The 27,514-nt window shown below is 36.9% G+C and overlaps 1 protein-coding gene across 7 annotated transcripts in view; it reads left to right on the top strand.

Annotated features, from left to right (window-relative positions):
- Positions 1–27,514, top strand: part of GABRB1 (gamma-aminobutyric acid type A receptor subunit beta1) — a 438,781-nt gene that overhangs the window by 326,390 nt on the left and 84,877 nt on the right. For all 7 annotated transcript variants that reach the window (XM_081590734.1, XM_081590754.1, XM_081590759.1 and 4 more), the window contains one exon: positions 12,319–12,401. In XM_081590734.1, coding sequence (XP_081446860.1) covers positions 12,319–12,401 — 83 coding nt within the window. The remainder of the gene's footprint in view (positions 1–12,318; positions 12,402–27,514) is intronic.

Genomic DNA, 27,514 nt, shown 5'->3' with positions numbered 1-27,514 from the left:
CAAAGAGTTGTACATGACTAAGTGACTAACACTTTCATTTTCTGTTTACATAAGTGATATTAAAAGTTGTGAAGGTTTTCAAATGCACCACTTACTATGTTATTGATAATTAGTACAAAATTCAGAAATAGTAAGCCAATAAACTGCATTCAAACATTTAAAAATATATAAAATTCAAGAGTTGTTTACTATGAGGCATCATGTTGCCTAAACCTGTATTATTGTGCATATGAAATATTCAAAATTAGGTTTTATATGTTTATTGCACAATATTTTCTTAATAATCAGAATTTAAATACAAGATTTATTGGGTGTAGCATTTTGAGTTTACTCAATAGGATAATGGTCTCTACTAAAATGCAGTTCTAATTTACACAGTTTATAATAGGGATAATAGGGCTGTACCATTTATTTATTCATTTAAATGGTCAAGGTACCAAAACAGACTTTTGTTCAGAGTAACTAATTACCAAAGTTAAATGGAACACTCAGGTTTTCTATAAACCTGAAAATGGTCATAATGAATTTCATTATTCTCAAGGGTAATGGTGACAGGAATTACTTTGTTTAATGTAACATGGGCAAAGCTCTATATATCATTCCCTTGTTTAGGAGAATATATTTTAACTTCAACAATCCATATATATGCTTATGTATGCTTCCTGAATAAAGTGTATTTAGAGGGGTTTTGTTTTGTTAATTTTTAGTTTGTGGGGTGGTGATGGAAAAGGAACGATAAGAAGTTTATGTTTATTTACTCTGAATTTCTAGTGACTAAAACTTTCTGTGCTTAAAAAGGGACTACTCTAAAAATATAGGTAATTCACAGAATTATACATTTTGCTTACACCTGCCTTAATTTAAGTGTGCTTCAAGTAGCTTCATAACCCTAGAAATTACCCAACTGACAATAGCCTGTGGCTGTTTGTCTAGCAAATGCACTCAAGATAATCTCTAGTAATAAACTGAATTAGGTGGAGGAAATGGATCTTTATCTTAAATCTATATTCCAAGCAACACTGGCATAGTTTTTTAATAAAGGCTGTTCTTTTTCTGTCTTCTATAGGGAAGTAATGATTTCACTGCTTCCTTAAGTTACATATTAATATCATTAATTTACACATTAATTCTATGCTAGACACTGGGTTGGACACTGGTAAATGGCTCATTGTGAGGTTACTTCTCTTGTAGTACTTACCATCTATTCAAGAAACACACAAGAACAAGTTATCAAACAAATGTATAGTTATGATGAGAAATGTATATGTATTTCTATATATATATACCATTTATAAGGAATGATACATATATATATATGAGGAACTATATATCATTTTCAAATACCAAGATCCATCCTGTTTCAACAATTTAGGAATAAACCTGACCAAGGAGGTGAAAGACATATACATGGAAAACTATAAAACAATGGTAAAGGAAATTGAAGATAATTCAAAGAAATGGAAAGACATTTCATGCTCCTGGATTGGAAGAATTAATAATGTTAAAATGGCCACTCTACCCAAACCAATCAACAGATTTAAAATAATCCCTATCAAAATACCCGTGACATTTTTCACAAAATTGGAACTAATAATCCTAATATATAGACAGAACCATGAAAGACCCAAATTGTCAAAACAATCTTGAACAAAAAGGACAAAGCCAGAGGCATAACCCTTCCAGACTTCAGACATTATTACAAAGCTATAGTAATCACAACAGCGTGGTATTAGTATATACCATACAGATCAATGAAACAGAATAGAGAGCCTAGAAATAAACCCAGATATCTACAGTCAATTAATCCACAAAAAGAATGCAAGAATATAAAATGGAGAAAAGCCATCTCTTCCACAAGTGGTGCTGGGAAAGCTGGACAGGTACATGTAAATCAATGAAATTAGAAAATTACCTAACACCATATAAAAAAATAAACTCAAAATGGTTTAAAGACCTAAATATAAAACATGACACCATTAAACTCCTAGAAGAAAACATAGGCAAAATATTCTCTGACATAAATCATAGCAATATTTTCTTAGATTAATCTCCCAAGGTTAAAAAAAAAAGAAAAAAGAAACAAATTTGACTTAATCAAATTTCAAAGCTTTGCACAGCAAAAGAAACCATCAACAAAACAAGGAAACAACCTGCAGAATGGGAGAAGATATTTGCAAACTGATGAAACGGAAAACCCCTTAAATGTCCATGATGATGTAATTTTCTACTGAAAAATGTGCAATCCTGACATATTAAGATTCAAAGGGAAGAAGAGAGAACCCTAAACATAGTTAAAAGCATACAAAAATCCCACAGCCATTGGGAAGGGGCAATGAAAGCATATATACCACAATGCTGCTGGTAGTCATATTAGGAGTAACATTTCCCTACTAATTTCAAAATATTTTTTAATGTTTACTTGTTTAAAAAGAAAAAAAAAAATGATCTCACAAGCCCTGCTCTCAGTCTCACAGGGAGCTGGAAATTTCACACAATTTATGCTACTGCCTTACTTGGATTTACGTGGGGTTCTGTTTTGTTCCTCTACAAAAAGCCATTGTCCTAAGACAATGCAGTATTTTAATGCTCTTTCTCTCTTGAATCTTATTTCACTCCTTCAATAATATTTGGAAATTACTCTGATTACCTTTCAGTGAATGTGTCAATTCTTTGTTCTGAGAGAAATCGTCATGTGGCAGAGCAATAGAGCAGTTTTGCAAATAAGCCAAAAAAATGAAGCTGTAGAAGAAGACCCATATATTTGCTTTATCCCCTAATTCTGAGTCGTTATTTAACTATCCTGCACTTATTGATTACCAAATCATGGCATTCCATCAAAAGTAAACGTTTTCTTTGAATTTGAATTTTACTATAATTTCTAAGTCGATTTCACTTGCAATTTAAGGGCTTATTATTTTAATTGCTCACAGTTTGTCCACTACAGATATTGCTGATGATCAAGATAATGACAATAAAGATGCTCTAATTTACAGGAGGTGACGTTTTTTCTGCCACCTAAGACATATCTCAGCTAACTGTTACTAGGAAACATTAAGCATAGTAGAAATTTAACATATGGCTTTATACTCCACAGATATGTGGATATAGTGATATAATTTGGGGGAAATAGTCTATTTTGAATTCAGCAAGACATCTATGTAAAACATAACTGAGATTATCACTGGGTCCTTGACAAGGGTCTATTAATTACTATTGCCCTGTGAGTACTTTCTGTTATTGCTGTTCCCCTGCCCCAGGCTGCTCTGATTTATGAACAGCTTTTCATATTCACAAAGTGGCTCATGAATCACTCTGGCCCAACAGAAATGAATAAAAATGAGCCCATTTACACAACATTTGGTATATAGCTAATTACCTGAAAATGATTGCTTGGGATTGCGCTGAGAAGAGTGTCATTAACATTCAGCACAAAGAATACAAAATGGAGGGAGAAAAGAAAGCAGAATCAAAAAAATAAAAATATAAGAGGAGCAACAAGAATGCTGTTGACACAGTGTAAGTAAAGTAAGAAGTGTTAGTCGCTCAGTCATGTCTGACCCTTTGAACTGTAGCCAGCCAGCCTCCTCTGTCTATGGGATTTCCTAGGCAAGAATACTGGAGTGGGTTACCATTTCTTTCTCCAGGGGATCTTCCCCACTGAGGAATCGAACCTGCGTCTCCCACATTGCAGGCAGATTCTTTACTGTCTGAGCCATCAGGGAAGCCTTCAAAGCATCACCAAAGAGTACCTAATGACATCATCCAAGAGAGGAATGGTTAAGCAAACAGCAGTAAATGTAAAGGTCAAATACAGTGTAAGTTCAACTTTATTAAACAATATACTTAAAAAAAAGGAAATTACTAATCAGATTATGGTGATGAGACTATGGGTCATCTTTATTCTGTGTATAGTTTTCTGTGTTTTTCAGATGTCTTACTATGTTGTTGTTTAATCACTCAGTTGTGTCCAACTCTTTGCCACACCATGGATTATAGCCCATCAGGCTCCTCTGTCCATGGGATTTCCCTGGTAAAAGTACTGGAGTGGGTTTCCATTTCCTTCTCCAAGAGATCTTCCTGACCCAGAGTTCGAACCCACATCTGATGCTTGACAGACAGATTCTTTACCACTGAGCCACCTGAAGTCTTTTGTTTTACTATGACCCTGAATTAATCTTACAATGTACTTGTGTTAGTAATCTTACATATTATTGTTGTTATTCAGTCACTAAGTCATGTCTGACTCTTAGAGACACCATGGACTGCAGCATACCAGGGTGCCCTGTCCTTCACTATCTCCCAGAATTTGCTCAAATTCTTGTCCATTGAGTTGGTGATGCTATCTAAGCATCTCATCCTCTGCTGATCCCCTTCTCCTTTTGCCTTCAATCTTTCGCAGCGTCAGGGTCTTTTCCAATGAGTCATCTCTTCGAATCAGGTGTCCGAAGTACTGGAGCTGTAGCTTCAGCATTAGTCCTTCCAATGAATATCTTATATGTATGTATGTATGTATTTAGAAGCATACAGTTTAAAAATAATAATGGGGCTTCCCTAGTGGCTCAGAAGGTAAAGAATCTGCCTGCAATGCACAAGACCCAGGTTTGATCCCTGGGTCAGGAAGATTCCCTGGAGAATGGAATGGCTACTCACTCCAGTATTTTTGCCTGGAGAATTCCATGGACAGAGGAGCCTGGTTAGAGTTAACTGAGAGATTATTATGTACCAAGCATTGAACTTGATTATGCATCTTCTTGCCTGTTCCATTCTATATTCACCTAAATAATACCTCTGTTTGTGGAATACAACAGACTTAAGGCATCCAAAAGCTAACCCAAACACACCAATCAAATAAGAGTAGGATTGAACAATCTCCTTCCTGAGTGATTGTCATGCTTTTGTGATAATGTATATATTTGTCTAAGGTGATGTATTTGTATTTCTAGAAAAATGGCAGAGCTAGTAGTCCCAATTGAGACATAAGCATATTCTCCCTAGCTATTTCATTAAATAAATAGACAAAGGTTCTGTCTTCTATCTTCTGCTACCTGACAGTAGTGGAAAACAACAACAAAAAATTGTGACAGTAGAAAGGTGCAGCTGGATATTTTTAACTGCTGTAGCTTCCATGCTTACAGTATTGCCTGATTCCTACTAAGTTTTCTATCATTTTTATACCCATTATTGAGGGGATAAAAGATGCCCTAAATTAGTGATAACTAAATGAATACTAAAAATATATAGTAAGGTCAACTCTTAGTTGTTTAATATGTTTTACTGCTTATAGGAGAAATTTTACTGAACCAATTGTTCTCTGCTTAGATTTATCTGGCCTGAATATAATAACTGGAAGTATAATAAAATTTAGCTCCTAAGTCTAGAGTATCTGAATTTGAATCTCCTTTACAGACTGTGTCAGCTTGGAAACATTTTCTAACCTCATCAGATATCAGTTTCCTTAGCTTTGAAACTGGCATAAAATGGCATCAGCATAATCAGGCTTTCATAAATAATAAATTAAACAATGCTTATATGTTAGTCAGAATAACAGCACTCTGAAGAAGTCTATGTCCTAATTCTCAGGACCTGTAAATATGTTTCCTTAGGTTTCAACAGGGATGTTGCAGATAGGATTAATATAAGGATTTTGAAACAAGATTATCTTGGATTAGCAGGGGTGAGCCCAATGTAATCACAAGAGTTCTTATACAAGGAAGGCAGGAGAGTCAGTGGGTAAGGAGATGTGAGGACCATTGGAATGATGGAGGAAGATAGAGGAAGGGGGCCTGAGCCAAGGATGCAAAGCAGCCTCTAGAAGCTGGAAAAGGCAAGGAAATGGATTCTCCTGGAGAGCTTCCAGAGGGAACACAGCCCTATGAAACCTTGATTTTAGAACTTCAGATCTCTAGAATGTAGGAGCATAGATCTGTGCTGTTTTAAGCTACTAAATTTATGGTAACTTGTTGCAAGAGCAATAGGTAAATAATACAGTAAATATAGTGCTTAGTACAGTCCTGTCATAGAGGATTCTAACATAGTATTATCTAAGATCACTCTGCCTCTTAAAATCTAAATAAAAGTAGTTTAAACACACAACACATTACTTGTGGGAGTCCAACACCTTCTGCAGGGTTGCTGAGGCTTTCCAAAGGGCTTCCTGATTTGACTATATCTGGCTTTGAAGTTCTGGTTTGGCTGAATTGATTTAATTTATAGAATACAGTTTCATGAATGTTATCAAGATATGGAATTATTCAGTCACTTTACAAGAATGAAAATAAAACATTCACATAAGACATTACTGGGCTAGGAGGTATTGGGGAAAACCTTTATTTAGGTAAATAGAGAAAAAATTTTATTATAATAGCAATGTAAAATCTTAAAGTTGAATACTGTCCTACAAAATGCTTTGCTACTCCATCATTTTGCTTTTCCACACCTAAATTCCTCATAAATCTCACAGCAGTTTACCTCCTTTTGTTTCTTTATCATTTATGTCTTTTTTTCCTCAGGATTTCACCTTTAAATACCAAGGTATTTTCCTAAACATAATAGCTTACCAAAAGCAAAATTTGGTGCCAGTTATGAAGATAATACATATTCTTTTCACCACTCAGTAAGTGTTAGCTACAGGAAAAAAATCTATGCACACATTGGTCATGACTTAGGCTAACCCATCCAATATCTTTCATTGGTTTCTTTGGGTGATGAATCTAACATGGACTAAGGGTACAGCCTAGAGGCCAGAGGCAGCCATGGGACATTCTCCAAACAAACTTTACAGAGGGATACTGATATCAATCTTATACTGCTACTCAGTATCAATCTCAACAATCTTAGGAGTATGATTAGGAAACAGAATTTTCAGGCTTTTTTCCTCTCTACTTTTTCATATTCCTTTTATATGTGCATGCTAAGTCACTTCAGTCACATCTGACTCTTTGCAACCCTGTGGACCACAGCCCTCCAGGCTCCTCTGTCCGTGGGATTCTCCAGACCAGAATACTGGAGTAGGTTGCTATGCCCTCCTCCAGGGGATCTTCCCAACCCAGGGACTGAACCCGAGTCTCCAGCATCTCCTCCACTGGCAGGTGGGTTTTTTTTTTTACCACTAGTGCCACCTGGGAAGCCTCCTTTTATATAGATTATGTTAAGTTGTACAGTTATGCTCTACAGAGTTCATGTTTAAAACCTGGAGCTCCTCCCTATAAGATTGAAGGTTATAGGAAAATCTCAACATAATCCGTTCATTTACTTAAGTCTCCAATCTTATTTGCAAAAATGCGCACTCCATAGGTATATATGTATATATGTTTGTGTGTGTGTGTGTGTGTGTGTGTGTAACTAGGTTTTAAGCTACTTAAGGACCAGGACTTCCTGGATGTCTTATCAGCAATGAGAGTCATGCTGCTATTGGACATCAAATATACATGAATTGTGATTACAGTGACTCTTAAGGTAAATGACCATGCAGCACACAACTTAATACATAAATACTATAGCAACATGATTTCCGTTCATTCCAAAGTATCATGGGACCATAGTTTCTAACTAATAGCCTATTATAGTGTTCTGACCTAACCTTCAAAATGTCAATAAATTGGATTTTAATGTAAGTCATTCGAAATGTCTTTGAAAGAAGACAGATGAATGTTATGCCATCATGAATCTGTACCTCTGGAAAGTCTGAGTTCAGAAAAACAATCATTTGATACTTTTGCCTTTTGCTGGTTCTACCCTATTGTACTTTCATTTGCTGAGAGCCAATAGTCATATCTTCACACACTGAGAATGAATGATTGAGTGTGAACATGTAAAAAAAATTCAAAAAATGCTTCAATTTCGAAGCCCTCAACCTATCCAGTTTTGTGATCTTTGGTACTTTTAACTCCCTAGAAGATTTTTAATATCAGACTGCTTCAGCCACAATGTTGGGAACATTTCCATGAGGATGTGTTAATTAGTTGTAGAGGTGACTTAACCACTGAGCAATCGCAAACAAATGGAAACACAGAGAACAGTCATTCTTCAAGATGTTCATTGTTGCCTCACACCCAGAAGACAAGAGCTGGACAGCACTCTGCCCAACAAAATGACATCATTTTGTTGATGCTCCTGAGAATTCTTGCTGAGTAATTTTTCTCACAAAGAGCTCATGATAGTCAACTCTCTTAGCTATATGTATTACAAAATCTAGAGACACCAAACTCTTAACTTAGCAGAGACCAACATTCTGTTGCATAAATTTCTATGGGTCACAACATGAATTTATGAGTACCTGCTTGTATAGGGGCCCCTGTCTGAGTTTTAGTAATTCCTCTTTTCTTAGGTGAGAGACCCTTTCTGGCCCTGGTGACAATATTTGTTTGTGCCTAGCTTTCTTTCCTGCCCTTAACAATAATTTGGGGAGTGTTGGCACATAATCCAAGTTGAGCCAGTGAAATCCTCTTGAGAATTCAAAATTTGGAACATCTAGATTCAAAGAAGGAAGTTGTTTCACTAATAGTCAGTGCTCTGTAGAGGAAGACAGGAATTTCACACAGCCCGAGTTCTGGAAGCTGCCTTGATCACCTCTCTTTCTGAGTTGTGATGACTCAGTTCCCTTTGGTATCTTAATGGGATTTGGGGCAGGAGAAATGAACACGCCCAAGCAATCACAGTTGAAAAATCATCAGGTTATAAGCAGAGTTCCGGTGTGGTATACAGATTTCCTGATGCTGCTGCTGCCAAGTCGCTTCAGTCATCTCCAACTCTATGCAACCCCACAGACAGATTGCCTAGGTGATATCAAAAAATTTCTCACATTTATTGATTGATGAATGGATTGATCATAACAGATAGCAATGGTCAATTCAATTATGCTTTCCAGAAGCCGTTTTTGTTTTTTTTTTATCACTCACAACTGTAGTACCCATAAGCATGAGGCATGTTATTCATTTTACCGATAATGCTTTGTTGGCTTTTCAAATTGCTCTGTAAAAACTCCACAGCCTTACAATGTGTGAATCAGTAGTTCAGCATGTCCTGGTGTTGATATGATGTGGTAAACTAACCATATAACATGTCGAAAAAGGATGTCAATTAAGTTAGAAGCTGACAAGGAGGTTCATGTAGTGTTCTTAAGTATCCCAAAAGTTGCTTAATTGTTCCACACATATCTTATTTTAATTGTATTTAAATATTATATTTATTTTAAACTATAAGCATGTACACTGTAATGCCACATTTTAATGCATTCAAGGCCATCATAATATCAACTTGTGCTGCCAGGTTAGTTTACACAGAGCATGGAACACCAAGTAAAGTTTCCATTTTTTTTTAATTGGAGGAAAATTGCTTTACAATATTGTGCTGGTTTCTTCATACAAGAACGCAAACCATATATATATATATGCCATCCCTCTTGAGCCTTCCTTCCCTTCCTCCCATCCCACCCCCTAGATCATCACAGAGCACTAGGCTGGGCTCCTTGTGATATACAGTAGCTTTGCACTAGCTACCTATGATAGCTATTTACACATGATAGTGTATATATGTCAGTGCTACTTTCTCAATTCATCCCACCCTCTCTCTCCTTTTAATCAATTGCTAAGTATCTGTTAGAGATCAACCACCTATGAATGTATCTAAAACATCTGCAAAGGTGTCATTGATTATAGAGGTGGTTACAAAGCAAATGGATATTTTTTCTCCAAATTCAGGGTAGCCCATGACTGGTCATGTAAGATTTTAGAGGCAAGTGTTTCCATATTTGTGAGGATTTTCTCAATACCACACAAATAAAATACAAAACAAAAATAATTGGCACTGAGGAAGATCGAAGACCATAATTCTCATCATAATTCCTGCTTTTGTGTGTGCTCACATTAAGATAGATGTCAACATTTGAACTTATATAATAAATCTGCATTAACAACATATGGCTTCCACTTATTTCATTTGTATTTTATATATTGAGGTTCTCTGTAAGTTTCCATTTTGTTAAAAGTTTCCTTAGAAAAAAAATGTTTGAAAGCACCATTGTATCAGGGTTTTTCCACTGTGGCATTACTGACATTTTGAAACAGATCATTGTTAATTGTTGGGGCGGTCCTGCGCATTGTAGGATGTTTAGCTGCATCCCTGGTCATACCCCCACTAGAAATAGCCAGTCAACGTACTCAAGTATCGTAGAGTGTACCAGTATATTCAGAGCATCTTTATTTATAAAAGTGAAAGTTATTAAACAACATAAATACCCACTAGAGGTTGATGAGGAAAATAAATGATGGTATTTCCATACAACTCAATACATTGTAGTAAATTTTTTACAAATGGCTTATTATTTACTAATATAGAACCAAATCCAAGATGCGTCATCAATGAAAACATGCTAGGTTCAGAACAGGGTGTGCAGTGATCTTCTAACAAAGAAGTTCCCCCATAAGAAGATATAGTTGGACTTCTATTTCTATTTGGGAATTTTCCAACGCTGTAGCTCCTGGGCCTTAAGGTAAATAGGAAGCTTATTATTAGATTTGAATTTTGAATTTTTAAAAAATTATTATTACACATTATTTTGTGAAAGAGGACAAGGTGATTCGCTTTTTTAAGAAAAGTATTTTGTCAATCCCAAAATGATATCGAATGTTTGTGTGAGTGGACTAGACATAAGATTTAAGTTCCTCTCAAACACTCAGCACAGTCCAGGAAACCAGCCCAGCCATGAGAGAATGGAGGGATCGTAGAAGCCCAGGTAGGATATCTAGAGTCAAGATCCTTGGGTTTGCATAAATATGTAAGCCACACTATAGTTGATAAATAGGATGTAAGCACTAGGATAGTATTTCTTTACTGGCTATATGCTATGGGCTAGGGACTCAGAGATGAATCTAACATCTCGCTAATTGTGGGGAGTGCAAGGCATTGAAAGTCATGAAGTACAAATTTTGCTGTTTTGTTGCTTTTGCTGTTTTATCATTAGGTTGTAGCAGGAGAGGGAGGTAGGCTCTGATGCATAATGTAGATAGATGTCCTCCTCCTTGTAAAGCCAGCCTTGCTGCAGATATTGACAAAGACATTGTAGGATGCTAGTGAATATAGGAAGGGCTGTGGGATAATATATAGCCATAATAAGGGCCATCTTTCATGGGGCACTTACTAAGTATGAAGCACTGGGTTAAGAGCTTCATACCCATTATCTCTCTCTTTTTTTTTTTTTTTATAAATTTATTTATTTTAGTTGGGGGCTAATTACTTTACAATATTGTAATAGTTTTTGCCATACATTGACATGAATCAGCCATGGGTTTACATGTGTTCCCCTTCCCGGATCCCCCACCCACCTCCCTCCCCATCCCATCCTTCTGGATCATCCCATTGCCCCGGCCCTGAGCCCTTGTCACATGCATCGAACATGGAATGGTGCTCTGTTTCACATATGACAATACACATGTCTCAATGCCATTCTCCCAGAACGTCCCACCCTCACCTTCTCCCTCAGAGTCCATAAAATTGTTCCATGCATCTGTGTCTCTTATTCTGTCTCGCATATAGGGTTATCGTTACCATCTTTCAAATTCCATATATATGCATTAGTATACTGTATTGTTGTTTTTCTTTCTGGCTTACTTCACTCTGTATAATGGGCTCCAGTTTCATCCATTATCTCTTTTAATACTCACAGCCATTCTACGCAGTAGGTGTTTTGATTGATGGGTGGACTGAGGCTCCTAGAGATATATTAACTAGCCCAACCTCACATAGCTAGTGAGCAGCAAAGAAAGACTCAAATTCAATCTTCCTGTCTTCAATTTTTATCTTTTATTTTTTTAGATCATTTTACTACATTTCTTTTTTTAATTTTTTAATTGGAGGATAATTGCTTTACAATGTTGTGTTGGTTCCTGCCATACAACAACACAAATCGGTCATAGCTATATACATATATATATAGAGAGAGAGAGAAAGAGAGAGATCTCCTGCCCCTTGAGCCTCCCTCCCACCCCATCCTCATCCCACCCCTCTAGGTTGTGACAAAGCACCAGGCTGGGCTTCCTGTGTTATATAGAAACTTCTACTAGCATATATATGAAATCTAGAAAAATGGTACTGATGAACCTATCCCAGGGAATGAATGGAGATGCAGATTTAGAGAATGGACTTTTGGATACAGAATGGGAGGGAGAGGGTGGAACAAATTAAGAAAGTAGCATTGCCTGTCTTTAAAATTTTTAATCACAAAGCTTTGATGCCATCTAGTAGGCATGATTCAGGGCTAGAAAGCCTGGAAATGAGAGTCATCATCTTTACGATGTTCTTTTCTCTCTCTCACCCTGACAGGATCACAACCACAGCTGCGTGTATGATGGATCTACGAAGATATCCTCTGGATGAACAAAACTGCACCCTGGAGATTGAAAGTTGTGAGTTAACTTGGACAGGGGGACAAAAAAGAGGGATGTTTGCTTGACCTAATCAAGTGCAACCTCGTACTGAGTAATTGGCACCGGGATATTTTCAGTTACACTACCCTGCCAAATTTTCAAAGGGTTCACAGTCTAGTAACATTTTCCTCTGTATTGGCAATTATCTTTTTGAATCATTAAGGAAAGTCCACTCCTTTTAGCTGGACAATTTATAAATTCATGCTTTCTCCTTCTCAGAATCAAGTTTCTTCCAAGACCTTCCAATACACAAGCTGTGTTAAGAGAGGGGAAATATTTCGTTTGAAAAGACTTTGTGAGATTGTCTTTGGTTTTATGGTCTGTCTGCCTGAAGGACTGTAAATTGTTGTCTAGAAAAAAACTATGGTAAAGTCTTTCTTCATGGAAGAATGAGATGATAAATGGTATTGTCCATTTCTCGTCTTGTGGCTTGTAGTTTAGGTTTGTCCTCTTGGGCTGTTTTTCATTGATTAACAATTAGAATATTTTAGTCACTAAGATTTAATCTGATTGATTATCTTTATTTCATTGTTTCTCAGTCATCAACATGCAGACATTTGATCCCATTTGGTGTCAATACAAGGCCAAGGCCATTTCCTGGTTTTCAGGGGCAGAGAAAGTGCAGTAGGTAATTCAGAGCATTGTAATACCACTTAATATAATGGAAGAATAGACAGATATTTATTTAGATCATTTAAAATGCTTTCCAAATCTAAACTTCAAAATGATAAAGAAAGATGGGAAAATTCCAAATGATCCTCTAGTATTATTGAACAATAACTGTATTCCCCATTGTCTGACTATTGAGTAATTACATTCATTTTCTAGTTTTACTGATTGCAAACATAGAACTAGATAAAGAATGCTTATGTAGATATAGATTCAGATGTAAACATTGATCTATTACCCCTAGAACCTGTAATGAATAACATTCATCAGCTATTCTTTAGTTAATATTCTAATTTTTAAATATATTATATAAATATGTTGGTTGAAAGGTATTAATATATGAAAGTATTAATAGTGACTTTTGGTTTAAATGCCAATGACAAGCAAATTCAAACTATAGGAATGAAATATAAACCCAGTCATTTGTTATTGGCTAATAATGTTTTACAAATAAGACAGAACTTTAGCTAAGCAAGTAAACCATTAGCTCCTGAACTGACATGGAAAGAGAAAGATGCTCATTTATATAGGTAGCCTTTTACCCTCAGTCTCCTTCCACTGATTGTGATTTTTTTTACCTTTGCTTCTGCTAGACCAGATTAGGATATGACAATCTGTTAAAATTCTAACATCTTATGTTTACAGCATGCACTTAAAGAAGCAATGAATTTTGACAAGTACTGGAATTGATTCTATGGATAAATTGCAAGTGCTAAAGTTATCAACTTTCTCTCCCAAAAAGTATATTTTACTTTATAATGCATATTGGGTCTTTCTATTATTACAAGTTTACATTTTTCTTTAAGTAGACAATTTCCTTTATTCCTATTTAGAAAATAGATTACTTTTAGGACCATTTATCATATCATACAATGAGCCAAACCAAAACTATAAATGAGGCAGAATTAACCATAACTTTTGTGGGGCAAGGATTGGGGAGGCCCAAACAATCAGAGAGTCCAAAGTTATCATAAGATATGATGTCAGGCAATAAGTAGTGACCCAGGCATATGATAATCATTGAGGCAACTCAGTAAGATGCAATCAGTTGTCTGGGTAGATGGATGAGGCATGGTAACTGGGACCCTAAAATCAGTTAATATATAGGACTGTACAGAATTACCATCATCAAAAAAATCTACAAACAATAAATGCTAGAGAAGATATAGATAAAAGGGAACCCTCCTACACTGTTGGTGGGAATGTAAAGTGATACAGCCATTTGGAGAACAGTATGAAGATTCCTTAAAAAACTAGGAATAATCTACCATATAACCCATCAACCCCACTACTGGGCATATATACCCTGAGAAAACCATAATCAAAAAAGACATATGTACCCCAACGTTCATAGCAGCACTATTTACAATAGCCAGGACATGCAAGCAACCTAGATGTCTCTTGACAGATGAATGGATAAAGAAGATGTAGTACATATATACAATGGAATTATATACATATATACTCAGCCATAAAAAGAATGAATTTGAGTCAGTTCTAGTGAGGTGGATGAACCTAGACCCTGTTATACAGAGTGAAGTAAGTCAGAAAAAGAAAAACAAATACAGGATATTAACACATATATATGAAATCTAAAAAAATAGTATTGATGGACCTATTTAGAGGGAAGGAATGGAGATGCAGATGTAGAGAATGGACTTATGGACATAGTGGGGGAGGGAGAGAGTGGGACCAATGGAGAAAGTAGCATCAACATATATATACTGTCAGGTGTAAGATGGATATCTTCTGAGAAGTTGCTGTGTAGCACAGGGAGCCCAGTCTAGTACTCTGTGACGACGTGGAGGGATGGGATGTGGGAAGAGGAGGGAGGCTAGGGAGGGTGGGGTAGGTGTATATAATTATGGCTGATTTGCATTGTTGTATGGCAGAAACCCGGCTTCCCAGGCAGCGCTAGTGGTAAAGAACCTGTCTGCCAATGCAGGAGACGTAAGAGACAGGTTTGATCCTTGGGTAGGGAAGATCTTCTGGAGGAGGGCATGGTAACCCACTCCAGTATTCTCACCTGGAGAATCCCATGGACAGAGAAGCCTGGTGGACTACGGTCCATAGGGTTGCAAAGAGTTGGACACGACTGAAACGACTTAGCATGCATGATGGCAGAAACCAACACAACATTGTAAATAAATTTTTAATATTTAAATTAAAAAATAGACAAAAAAACAGAAATAGAGTCACAGAGGTTAAAAAAATAAAAAGCTTAAGCTTACCAAGGGCAAAAGAGGGTTAGGGATAAATTGAGAGACTGGGATTGACATATACACACTATTATATGTGAAATAGATAACTAATAGGGACCTGCTGTATAGCACAAGGAACTCTGCTCAATACTCTATAATGACCTTTATGGAGAAAGAATCTTAAAAAAAAAAAAGAGTAGATATATGTATATGTATAACTGATTCACTTTGCGGTACAGTAGAAGCTAACTCAACATTGTAAATCAATTATACTTCAGTAAAATTAAATATACACATACAGGACCGTGTGGGCAGACTGTGACCATCATAAAGTGATCCAACAGCAGATCACAGAACTCCAGTCCCTGAAGATATTTACCTAAAGCAAAGAAGTAATTCAGTCCTGTAAGAATTTGTGTAATGAGGAGTCTATGAAGTCAGGAACTTGGGAGAAAGGGAAAAAGACAGGGGACTGCATTCTATTTGCCAGGCAAAAGCTAGGCATTAATCTAACACCTCCATAGCAGAAGATAGACCTATTATCTTAATGAATAAAGGTCTATCTCTAACAACATTTGAGAGATAATGTGAGTTTCAGAGAAGTCAAATAACTTCCCCAGGGCCATAAGGCAAGGATAGTGGTGAAATGGAAATTCAAACCCAGTAATCTATTCTCTATAATAGAATCCTGCAATTAACAGCTGAGCAAGGAAGCAGAACATCAATGATTAGAAGTATAGCACCAGTCAGAACCACTCTCAGTTAGATTGAGAGTGCTAAATCAACCAAAGAGGGGTCGAAATTATCCCTAATAAAAGTTAAAGTCGATTCCAGAAGCTGAAACAGAATTTAGCTCTTTGGTCAAGGGTCAAATGATTGCAAATGCAGAGAAAGTGTAGTCTGTGGATACAGGAAACAAAGTACTCCTGATTCCATTGGTGTTAACCCCCAAAAAGCTAAAAGCCTCAAATGACAACATTGCTTAGCTCCAATACTTTCCTTGAAATGTATCTCTTCTTAACAATAGATAAACATATAAAGAGATCTTAAATCTTAAGAGGAATAATTCCCAGCGACAAGGTAACATATGGCAATAACACAGAGCCCAAATGAGCTTTGCTTGTTCCTGCCATAAGTACATAATCAATATATGCTAAGTGTTAATAAATACTGAATCTATTATCTATTTTTTAACTCTTCAAGAAGAAATATGTGTTGCATTATTTACTGAAACAGATCTCCCTGAACTGTCATTTTATGAAGACCATAACTGAGCTTTATTTATTTTTTTAAATGTAACATTGTATTTACTTAAGTCATTAATTAGTATCAATGATAATAATTCCTTATATTCTTAGATATCCAATACATTATTCATTTCTCCTTTGGCTGATATATGGAAAAAATCAGAGGGACAAGTTTTTATGTAGTGACTTATAGGAAAAATAGATTATTCATTTAGATAATAGGTGAATGTTAAATGGAGGCATTGTTGCTTCACTGTTTATTTTTCCTGATGATTTGTTAAGTTTCTTTACTGTTCCTTTTTTTTTTTTAACAACTTAATGTCTTCATGTGAAGTTGAGGGTATAATGAATGTGAATTTCAGTATCTTTACTGGATATGTCAATACCTTAAGTGGAAGTTCAGCTCATAATAATTTATGTGGCCTCTTCTACTTAACTTTTCATATGGGTTAGTGCATCATGAAGCTAAGTAAAGAATTAATAGTTCCTTCTTAGAAGTCACAAGTGATTTGTTTTGCTTATTAAAAGTAAGTCTACTGCTAAAAAATTGGGATACTTAAGTTATTGGTCCCTAAATATCTTTCCTTGAATATTAAAATCTACTTATTTTATGTCAGCTTCTTTGACAAATAATTTTCTGTTATCTTTAGTTTTCTTCACTTCCCAATGTGTTCCATTTATTCATTCACTCACTGCATTACAAAAGGTGTGATCAAGACTACTCACACAGATAAACCATTCAGTTTGAAGCTTCTATTTGCCAAAATAAATCACTGCAGATGGTGACTGCAGTCATGAAATTAAAAGACGCTGCTTACTCCTTGGAAGAAAAGCTATGACAAACCTAGACAGCATATTAAAAAGCAGAGACATCACTTTGCCAACAAAGGTCCAGATAGTCAAAGCTATGGTTTTTCCAATAGTCATGTACAGATGTCAGAGTTGGACTAAAAAGAAAGCTGAGCACCAAGAATTGATGCTTTTGAGCTGTGGTGCTAGACAAGACTCTTGAGAGTCCCTTGGAGTGCAAGATCACACCAGTCAATCCTAAAGAAATCAACCCTGAATACTCACTGGAAGGACTGATGGTGAAGCTGAAGCTCCAACACTTTGGCCACCTGATGCACCTGATGTGAAGAGTTGACTCAATGGAAAAGACCTTGGTGCTGGAAAAGATTGAGGGTAAGAGGAGAAGTGGGCGGTTATCATCTCATGTACATTAATTTGAGCAATCTCCAGGAGATAGTGAAGGGCAGGGAAACCTGACGTGCTGGAGTCCATGGGGTTGCAAAAAGTCAGACACGACTTAGCAACTGAACAACAAAAATGCTGCTTGCTTTTGATATTTCAGGGGCTTAAGCCAGAAGAAGTCCAGACTTTATGACAAAGAAACAAATAACCTAGCTGTAGATCTTGTATTCTCTAGTTTATGGTCTTGTAGTCATAACTGAGCTTTAAAGTGATTACAAATGAAAAGGTCTAGTGTCAGTTGGGGAACATGAATGATAAAATAAGACATTTCACCAATGTAAGATTGAATTAATCATACTTTCATGACCAATAGAGTAGAAATTTTACCTACCTTACAACATTTACTAGTTTGTATTTTCTTCCATTACAATCTCAAAGATGAGGAAATGTTTTCCTTGGTTAGGTCCTTTGAGACAAATTAAAGATGTTTTGTTTTTCTTTAATGTCATCTAATCGAGTAAAATTAGGAAAGCCATAAAGCCTTGACAGATTTAAATTTTATTTGAACTTGGAGCACATTAATGAGCTCATAGCCCTGGGATGCTTCATAGCCCTGGGATGCTACAAAATGAGTTAATGGCACATGGGAAAAATCAAAGAACTTAGGATTAGGAGGATTTGGAATTTGAAATCAATAAAGCTATTGTGAAGGTTTGAAGCCACATGGAAATATAGAAAGGCTTTGGGACAACAGTCATGAAGGTATCTAATGCCTTTTGCAATATATTTTTGGCAGCAACTGTTGAAGAAAATCAACCCTAATCCTACCCTCTCTCTGTCAGCAGATAGTGCCAACTCTCACTACCTGCCCTTCTACCCCAAATAGAAGCCATTTCGGGTCTGAAATCTCTCAGCAGACTCACCCCTTTTTCTAAATGTCCTTATATCCTCACCATTCTAAGTTAGCCCCCTGTATTTAAGTGGAAGAGGTATTCCTCTTTCTTTTACAGACTGATCCTGGCCCCAGTGCTCAGGACATTCATTTCTTTCTTCCTCCTCTGGTAAATGATTTTCTCAAGTTAATACACACCTCCACCCCTGATTTTTCAGATCCTCAGTCTCACCCTGTCTGCTACCTCTTTTTTCACAGCTTAAAAAACAAGCTGAAAACTCACAAAACACAGCTACTCTATCTTCACCACTCCCCTTAAGCTTTTCCCAATCTTTTACTTCCTTTTTCTCAAAACTACTTGAAAGAATGGTTTATCTCTGTTAAGATAATAGGTCCTTTATTGAGCCCATCTTTGCATGAAATGTTCCCTTGGTATCTCTCATTTTCTTGAAGAGATCTCTAGTCTTTCCCATTCTATTGTTTTCCTCTATTTCTTTGCACTGGTCACTGAGGAAGGCTTTCTTATCTCTCCTTGCTATTCTTTGGAACTCTGCATTCAAATGGGTATATCTTTTCTTTTCTCCTTTGCTTTTTTCCCTGAACTTTAGATTGAGACTTTCAATTGTAAACTTGGTATTTCCACCGAGAAGTCTATTTAGGATGTCTAAAAACTTTTCTGTGCTCTACCTGATGCTGTCCTCAATTCAGTGGATGGCAAGTCCATGCTTCCATTTTCTTAGAATTTTGATTCAGAGAAGACCATTTACTTATAAGGATAGATCTTTACTGTGTAAGAAAGAATGTTCCACAAAAAAGATGCTTCTCATGAGAATTCTTTGGGGCTGATGTGTAAGTCTCAGAGTTGGTGTTCTGCATTATCTTTGTCATGTTTAAACCTTCTGTGTGCATTCATGCCTCCGGGTGTATTCAACATACTGCTCACCCTGACCCAGGTGGACTGCTTTGTTCATGGTCTAAATTTTGGCAAGTGAATATAGTATCTGAGACATACTGTCTCAGCATTCTTTTGCTTTATATCCTAGCACTTCTAGTCTTACTAGTAGTAGTAGTAATCATTATAGTATTCAGTTATTATTATCCTTTGATTATTATTATAGTTCAGCCCCAAGTGGAACAAAACATGGAATTTTAAATAGTGTATATGCATAAAATTCACTTCAAAGTAAAATTTTAAGAAGAGTAACTATGACCAGGTATCACAGTAGCAAAAGGATACTTCTTCCTAAACTTCATGTGACCCAGAAAGAAAATTTAATTTTATTATAACTCTACAAACTGGTTAGGAAACTGAAAACTTACCAAACTCAGGCTTGACTCTTTGATTATGCTATTAAAGTTTGAAGTAAATAATCAGTAGGACAATTGGCAGAGTATTATTTTACATTTTTGGGGGGAGACACTTCCTAAAACTTCCCCTCTACAGTCAGATGACAATTATGCAAAATACGTTCCCTCTAAAACCAACGTACTGTTTTGGCATATAGAGCATGTAAAAATTCAAAGAGGAAGAGGAAAAAGAATGGCAGCACCAGTGAGAATAGGATATTAAATGTAAAAAAACCTGTGTAACTCAGTAAGCGGACAGTGCATGAATGCAGATGACCTAAGAACCCATCACTGTGGCAGTCAGGATGAAGGAAGGTGATGAAGGGGTGACACTGAGGACCTAGTTAATGGCTGAGATTTTGAAGTGAATGATTCACAAAGAGCTATTACTGATCCCTAATGAAGAGGCTATGTTACCTAAAATGAGAACTCTGCAAGGCAAATACATTTTTGAGTTGTAAAAATGTGCCTAATTGACTAAAGATGTACTTTTTTTATTGACACTAATTATGTAGAAAGGCGCCCTCATCACCCCATCAAGAAGACACAAAAAGGTAGGTCTTAAATTAAGGTCATGGTGAGGATCAGAGTCCAAGTCCTTATAACTCCTTTTTCTTGAGATGAAATTAGAGCTTCAGCACATCATAAAAGATAATCAGTTATGACCCCAAATCATCAGAAAAGAATAAATGACTTTAGAATTCTCTACTGGGAAAGGTTTGCCTCCAAATAATTAAAATAAAGTCTAGCAAACTTGGGTTCCTCAGAATGACTGGTTAAATCTCAGATCTCTAGACAGTAAAGGCGTAACTACATGCTCCTTCCATGAAAACCTCTAGTTTGTAGAAATGAAAATCAAATAGAATAGATGTCATCATTTTGTCTTTCATTAAAATTAAATCCTAAGTAAAAAAAAATATTCAACAAATTTTATTTTTAATGTGGGCTTAAAAGTGCTAATGACCTATTACATCTGGGAATCTTTCATATATTAAAGAGTAAGCCAGGAATGTTACATGCCCAGAGTGCCTACCAGCAACTAAGCTGTTCAGATTTAAGTGTATGGGAATTATTCAGGTCATCTGAAAATGACTTTTCTGCCTCAGTTCAGTTCAGTTGCTCAGTCGTGTCCGACTCTTTGGGACCCCATGAATCGCAGCACACCAGGCCTCCCTGTCCATCACCAACTCCCAGAGTTTACCCAAACCCATATCCATCAAGTCAGTGATGCCATCCAACCATTTCATCCTCTGTCGTCCCCTTCTCCTCCTGCCCTCAATCTTTCCCAGCATCAGGGTCTTTTCAAAAGAGTTAGCTCTTCGCATGAGGTGGCCAAAGTATTGGAGTTTCAGCTTCAGCATCAATCCTTCCAATGAATATTCAGGACTGATTTCCTTTAGGATGGACTGGCTGGATCTCGTTGCAGTCCAAGGGACTCTCAAGAGTCTTCTCCAACACCACAGTTCAAAAGCATCAACTCTTCTCTGCTCAGCTTTCTTTATAGTCCGACTCTCACATCCATACATGACTACTGGAAAAACCATAGCCTTGACTAGATGGACCTTTGTTGACAAAGTAATGTCTCTGCTTTTCAATATGCTGTCTAGGTTGGTCATAACTTTCCTTCCAAGGAGTAAGCGTCTTTTAATTTCATAGCTGCAGTCACCATCTGCAGCGATTTTGGAGCCCAGAAAAATAAACTACAGTGGGTTGCCATTTCCTTCTCCAGGGGATCTTCTTGACCTAGGAACTGAATCTGTGTCTCCTGCATTATTGGCTGGAGGATTCTTCACCAATGAGCTACCTGGGAACCCCATTTAATACATAGCAGTGTGTATATAGGACTTCCCAGGTGGCGCTAGTGGTAAAGAACTGCCCCCTGCCAATGCAGCAGATGCTGGAAACTCGGGTTCAATCCTTGGGTCAGGAAGATCCCTTGGAAGAGGGCATGGCAACTCACTCCAGTATTCTTGCCTGGAGAATCCCACAGACAGAGGAGCCTGGAGGGCTACAGTCCATAGGGTCGCAAAGAGTTGGACATGATTGAAGTGACTTAGCATACACGCAATGTATATATATATCGCTCCCAATTTCCTGATTCATTCTGCCTCCCCTGCCTCTCTGGGTATCCATAGTTTGTTCTCTATACTGATATCTCTATTTCTGCTTTGCAAATAAGTTCATGTGTACCATTTCTCCAGATCCCACATATAAGCAATATTATATGATATTTGTTTTTCTCTTTCTGACTTATTTCACTGTATGGCAGTCTGTAGGTCCATTTATGTCTTTGCAAATAGCACAATTTCATTCCTTTTTATGACTGTAATATTCCATTGTACATATGCACCACATCTTTTTTTTTTTTTAATTTAATGCAGATTCCTACTACTCAAAGTGTGGCCCATAGGTCAGTAGCTCTAGCATTACCTGGGAACATGTTAGAAATGCATACCCTCAGGCCTCAGCCCCAGCTCATTAAACCAGAATGCATCTTAACAAGATCCCTGTAAAGGCATGGCCATTTGACAAGCACCTCAGGGAGCATATCAGACAACAGATGGGTTTCCACTCTGACAGTTTTTACGGTAAGAGTAGGCAACCTTTTGGCTCTACTGAGTGAGATTGCTTGTCTGAACTGTAGGTTTACACACTCTCAGTACTTGGGAATACAGTCTATTTGGAATCAGGGCAGTCATCTTGTGAGAGCTCTGTGACAAATGTGCTTGTTCACACAATCAAATGAGGACAGTCAGTGCCTGTGAGACAGGCTGTGGGAGATGAAGAAGGACACCAAACTTGTTATTTCATTTTTTAAGTTTGAAAGAAATAGACCTTGCTCAATTTTGGTTTGCTAAAACCAAAATTTTTATGGTGTAAAAATCACCATATGATATTGCTTATCATGTAAAATCTAAAAAGGAACAACAAACTAGTAAATAAATCAAAAAAAGAAGTAGACTCACAGATACCGAGAACAAACTAGCGGTTACCAGTGGGGAGAGGACAGGAATAGGGGCAATATAGGGGTGAGACAAAAAGGTTTATTATGAGGTTATATGAAATCATATATGTGAAACTTTTGAAAATTTTAAAGCACTACAGAATTTTAAAAAATCTTTCAACTGATTAAAAGAATAAAGAACAAATCAAAAAACTGTTTCGTAAAATCTGTTGCTATGTATTCATTCAAGAGTAAATTGTGAAGTATTGTAGCTTATCTTTTGACATGATTGATAATGTTATGAAAACAGCTGATGCCCATGCATCTCTTTCCCAAGTAGATAATTCCATTTACCACAGCATCATAATACAAATTAAAGTTTCAATGGGTGCATTTGTATCAACATGTGGTATACATATATCAGGGCTTTTAAAATAGAGTAGCTTCTTGCAACAGCTTATTATTACATGGATTTGAAAATCTGATTGAAGCACTTAATTCCAGTGAAAGGCACGGTCTATTGGTCTACCTATTTATTTTACGGCACATACTTTGAAAGAAAAATATTGGAGCCTTATGCCTGAGGGAATAAAGGAAAGAAAAGTTTAATTTTTTCCTTTTATCATTTCAGTGATTTTTTTCCTTTGAAAGAAATTGTGCTATTTTCTGTTCTTTGCTGTACTTTCTTTCATTTCTATGTTTCCTTTCTGTTTCCCATTTAGAGGACTGGGTCCACTAGAAGCGATGGTGAAAGAAAAAGAGAAAAGCAAAAATTTAAAGCATGGCAGCCTTAAAGCAGTGACTGTTATACATGGGGAAAATTAAAATTAAAATCACCTTGGGAGTTTAAAAAGTGCTGGCAGAAGGGCTCACCTTCTATAAATTCTGATGTTACTGGTCTGGGGTGGGGTCATAGTATCAATAGTTTTAAAAAATCTCCTTTCTAAAATCTTTGATCTTAAGAATAAAGCAATTTAAACATGGATATTGACACTCAAGTGAAAATAAAATTATCTGTATTGACACGGGATTTCTTTATGGATGTGGTTCACAGAACAAACCAAGTCAAGACCTCTCAGGAGAATATGTCCATTTTCAAGGTTATAGATGTTCATGCATCACACAATTATGAGTAATGAATGGACTTTTTGAAACTACAGCACCAGTGCAGTCAGTCAAGCCTAACAGTGTTCTAAAATGATTTTGGGAAGAGTATCTGTAGCCATTTGGAAGAGAAAGGATCTGACTATTGTACGATCTATTGCAATTTTAGAAGTGACCTGGTAAAATAAGAGTTGTTCTTAAATTATATATCAGTGTTCAGTTTCATTGGCAGGAATGTCAGAAAATAAATGCTCATGAGGAACTGAGTTTAGACTGATTCAGTAGAGAGGGGAAGGACCGATTAAAACCTGCTTTGTTCTCAGGTGTCTGCTTTGCATTCAGATATAGCATACTCCCAAGTCACCCAACTCCCACATTTTGGAAGTTAGAAGATGAATACAAAACTTGTTATTTCATTTTTCTGTTCTGAGGACACTATGGGGTGGGGGGGCTGGTAAATCTTAGAGGTTCAAGTCAGAGTGCTGGAGTTTAAATTCCTTTTGGACCACTACAGTTTTGTGACCTGGGTGAGTAACTACCTGGTCCTTTGATTTCCTTCTCTATAAAATGGAGTAAAGCAATAGGGTTTTGGTGAATATTCTATAGGAAATTTCTGTTAAGTGCCTGGCCCATAATATATAATCAATAAATATTAGCAGTCATTATTATCAAGTTTGGATCCTAAGTGAACCAAAGCCTTAGGTTTAGCATGGGTGTTCAGTTCAAGAAGATCAAAGTTCCATTCAAAATTGTGTCTTTAAGTGTTTGGTTCGGAGAAGGCAATGGCACCCCACTCCAGTACTCTTGCCTGGAAAATCCCATGGATGGAGGAGCCTGGTAGGCTGCAGTTCATGGGGTCGCGAAGAGTCAGACACGACTGAGTGACTTCACTTTCACTTTTCACTTTCATGCATTGGAGAAGGAAATGGCAACCCACTCCAGTGTTCTTGCCTGGAGAATCCCAGGGATGGCGGAGCCTAGTGGGCTGCCGTCTATGGGGTCACATAGAGTCGGACACGACTGAAGCGACTTAGCAGTAGCAATACCTAAAGCCTTTTGACAAAACAATGCACTGTATTTTGACTTCCTCTAAGGAAGTTGGAAGCAAAATGGTCATCCATCAGAGCATCAAGAAGAAACTTACGGAAATCTAACTGTAAATCCAAGATCTCCTCATCTACATAACCACTTAGCTATGCATGGAAAATAAATGGTCTGTAGGGTAGAAGTGAACAGCTATAAGGCTAACTTTATAGACAAGTTGATTGTGAAACCAATTTTCATAAAAGGAAGTCCACTTCCCACTGCCTTTTATTTTCTAACTTTTAAAGATCAGAGAGTTTTCAGAAAGACTGCTTTTCCACAGTTTCAGAAAAGCAGCCTGGAAAAAGGAATAAATTAATTCAGGAAAGATTCCCTTCTTCCTACACCCACCACTCTGCAGATCAAAAAAGCTACGGGCACTAAAATTCATTAACATTTCTAGGAACATAAATGTGAAATATTCATTTTCATTAAGTAGTCTACTGAATATAGCAAAATCAAATTTATCTAAGGAGATATCCAATGCTGCTAATTTCCTTGACAATGGGGACATAAAGCAAAGGAAGCCATGAATCATTCATGAAGTTCAATTTACTTCTGTTATTTTGGGTGTTTAGCATCCATGAATAGAAAGTGTGCAGCATGTTGTAGATGCTATTTTTAAGTTATTTCAGATCAGAATTAATGATTTGGCAGGCAGCAATAAAGTAAGAATGATTCAAAGGCTTTGCTTGTAATTGTCCTACATTGCATATTTTCTTGCAAGTATATGTTCATGTATTCATAACTTTTTTATTGGTCCAATGTCCTTGATAAATCAGGATCACTTTATAACCAGTACATTAGGCAAGCACATAAAGTAATTTATTGGTAGTGTTAGTAAATTAAAGAAACTTGTAGAGTTCTGGATTTTAGGGCTGAAAGAGACCTTCAAGGTTATATAATTAACAGCCCTCTGCATTAAGACTGGTAGGTGGCCATTTACAATTAATTGAAGTGTCTCTGTAGGAGGGGAAATCTTTCTTAAGGAGGGACTATTTCCATGAATCGGACCTTCTGCTCATTGGATAGAATTTCTCTTTAGTTCCACATCTACCTTCTGGCCACTTCTGTTACCTGTCAGCTTGGTTGCTGCTGTATTACCAGCACTTACTTATTTGCATATAGAGTGGCTTGTGGTCACCACTTAAAAAGTGCTATTTGAATTGAATGGGTTGAAGTCTAGCACTCTGGGTGTGATGATTCATTTTATATGTCAACTTGACTGGGCCACAGGATGCCCTGATATTGGTCAGGCAATATTCTGTGTATTCCTGTGAGGGTGTTTTTGGATGAGATTAGCATTTAAATAGGTACACTGAGTAGATAGCCCCCCTAATGTGGGTGGGCCTCACCCAGTCAGTCAAATGCCTGAATTAAAAGGAAAAGACTGACCCACTACAGAGTAAGAGAGGCTTCCTCTTGCCTGTGTATCTTTGCATTGGGACTATCAGCTCTTTCCTGCTTTCAGACTCCAATTGAAGCATCCACTCCTCCTGAGTCTCAAGGCTACTGGCCTTCAAACCTGAAGTGTATCAACTCTTTAGTTTGCTGACTCATCTTGCAGATTTTGGGACTTATCAGCTTCCATCAACACATGAGCCAGTTCTTATAATAAATCTTGTTTTCTCTATATATCCCATCAGTTCTTTTTCTCTGGAGAATCCTGACTAACACACTGCAAAACACCAAACATAAGATTTCTCTTTTATGATAGCATTTAAAGCATTCAGAAATGGTTATTATGCCTCCCTAAAATTTTCTTCCCAGATATCTTGGTCTCCTTCTCTGAAGCGAATTATCTTTATATGGCATTACATGTGGGTTTGATCCCTGGGTTGGGAAGATTCCCTTGGAGTAAGAAATGGCAACCCACTCCAGTATTCTTGCCTGGAGAATTCCATGGACAGAGAAGCCTGCTGGGCTACAGATAATAGGGTCACAAAGAGTTGGACAAGAATTAGCATGCATGCATGCATGCACACAAGAAAAGGACACAATTCTCCATGTGTGACTTTACAAGGGCAGACTTTTGTAGAACGGCTCTTGCCTCATATCTGGACACTATACTTACATTATTTTCAGGTGATAAGGTAACACATTATATAAATAAAAATTAGCATTTCAACTCTGTAAATAATACTTTTTTGTTTTCAGGGAATTTTCTATAGTTAAGTTAGATCTGTTTTCATTCTGATCCCAAAGAAAGGCAATGCCAAAGAATGCTCAAACTACAGCACAATTGCACTCATCTCACACGCTAGTCAAGTAATGCTAAAAATTCTCCAAGCCAGGCTTCACCAGTACGTGAACCATGAAATTCCAGGTTGTTCAAGCTGGATTTAGAAAGGGCAGAGGAACCAGAGATCAAATTGCCAACAACCACTGGATCATTGGAAAAGCAAGAGAATTCC

Source organism: Giraffa tippelskirchi, chromosome 1 (genome assembly GCF_054371585.1).
Source record: "Giraffa tippelskirchi isolate mGirTip1 chromosome 1, T2T-mGirTip1v1.2.pri, whole genome shotgun sequence".
NCBI lineage: Eukaryota > Metazoa > Chordata > Mammalia > Artiodactyla > Giraffidae > Giraffa > Giraffa tippelskirchi.
The sequence above is the reverse complement of the archived record's forward strand: the minus strand, read 5'-3'. Positions and strand labels throughout refer to the sequence as shown.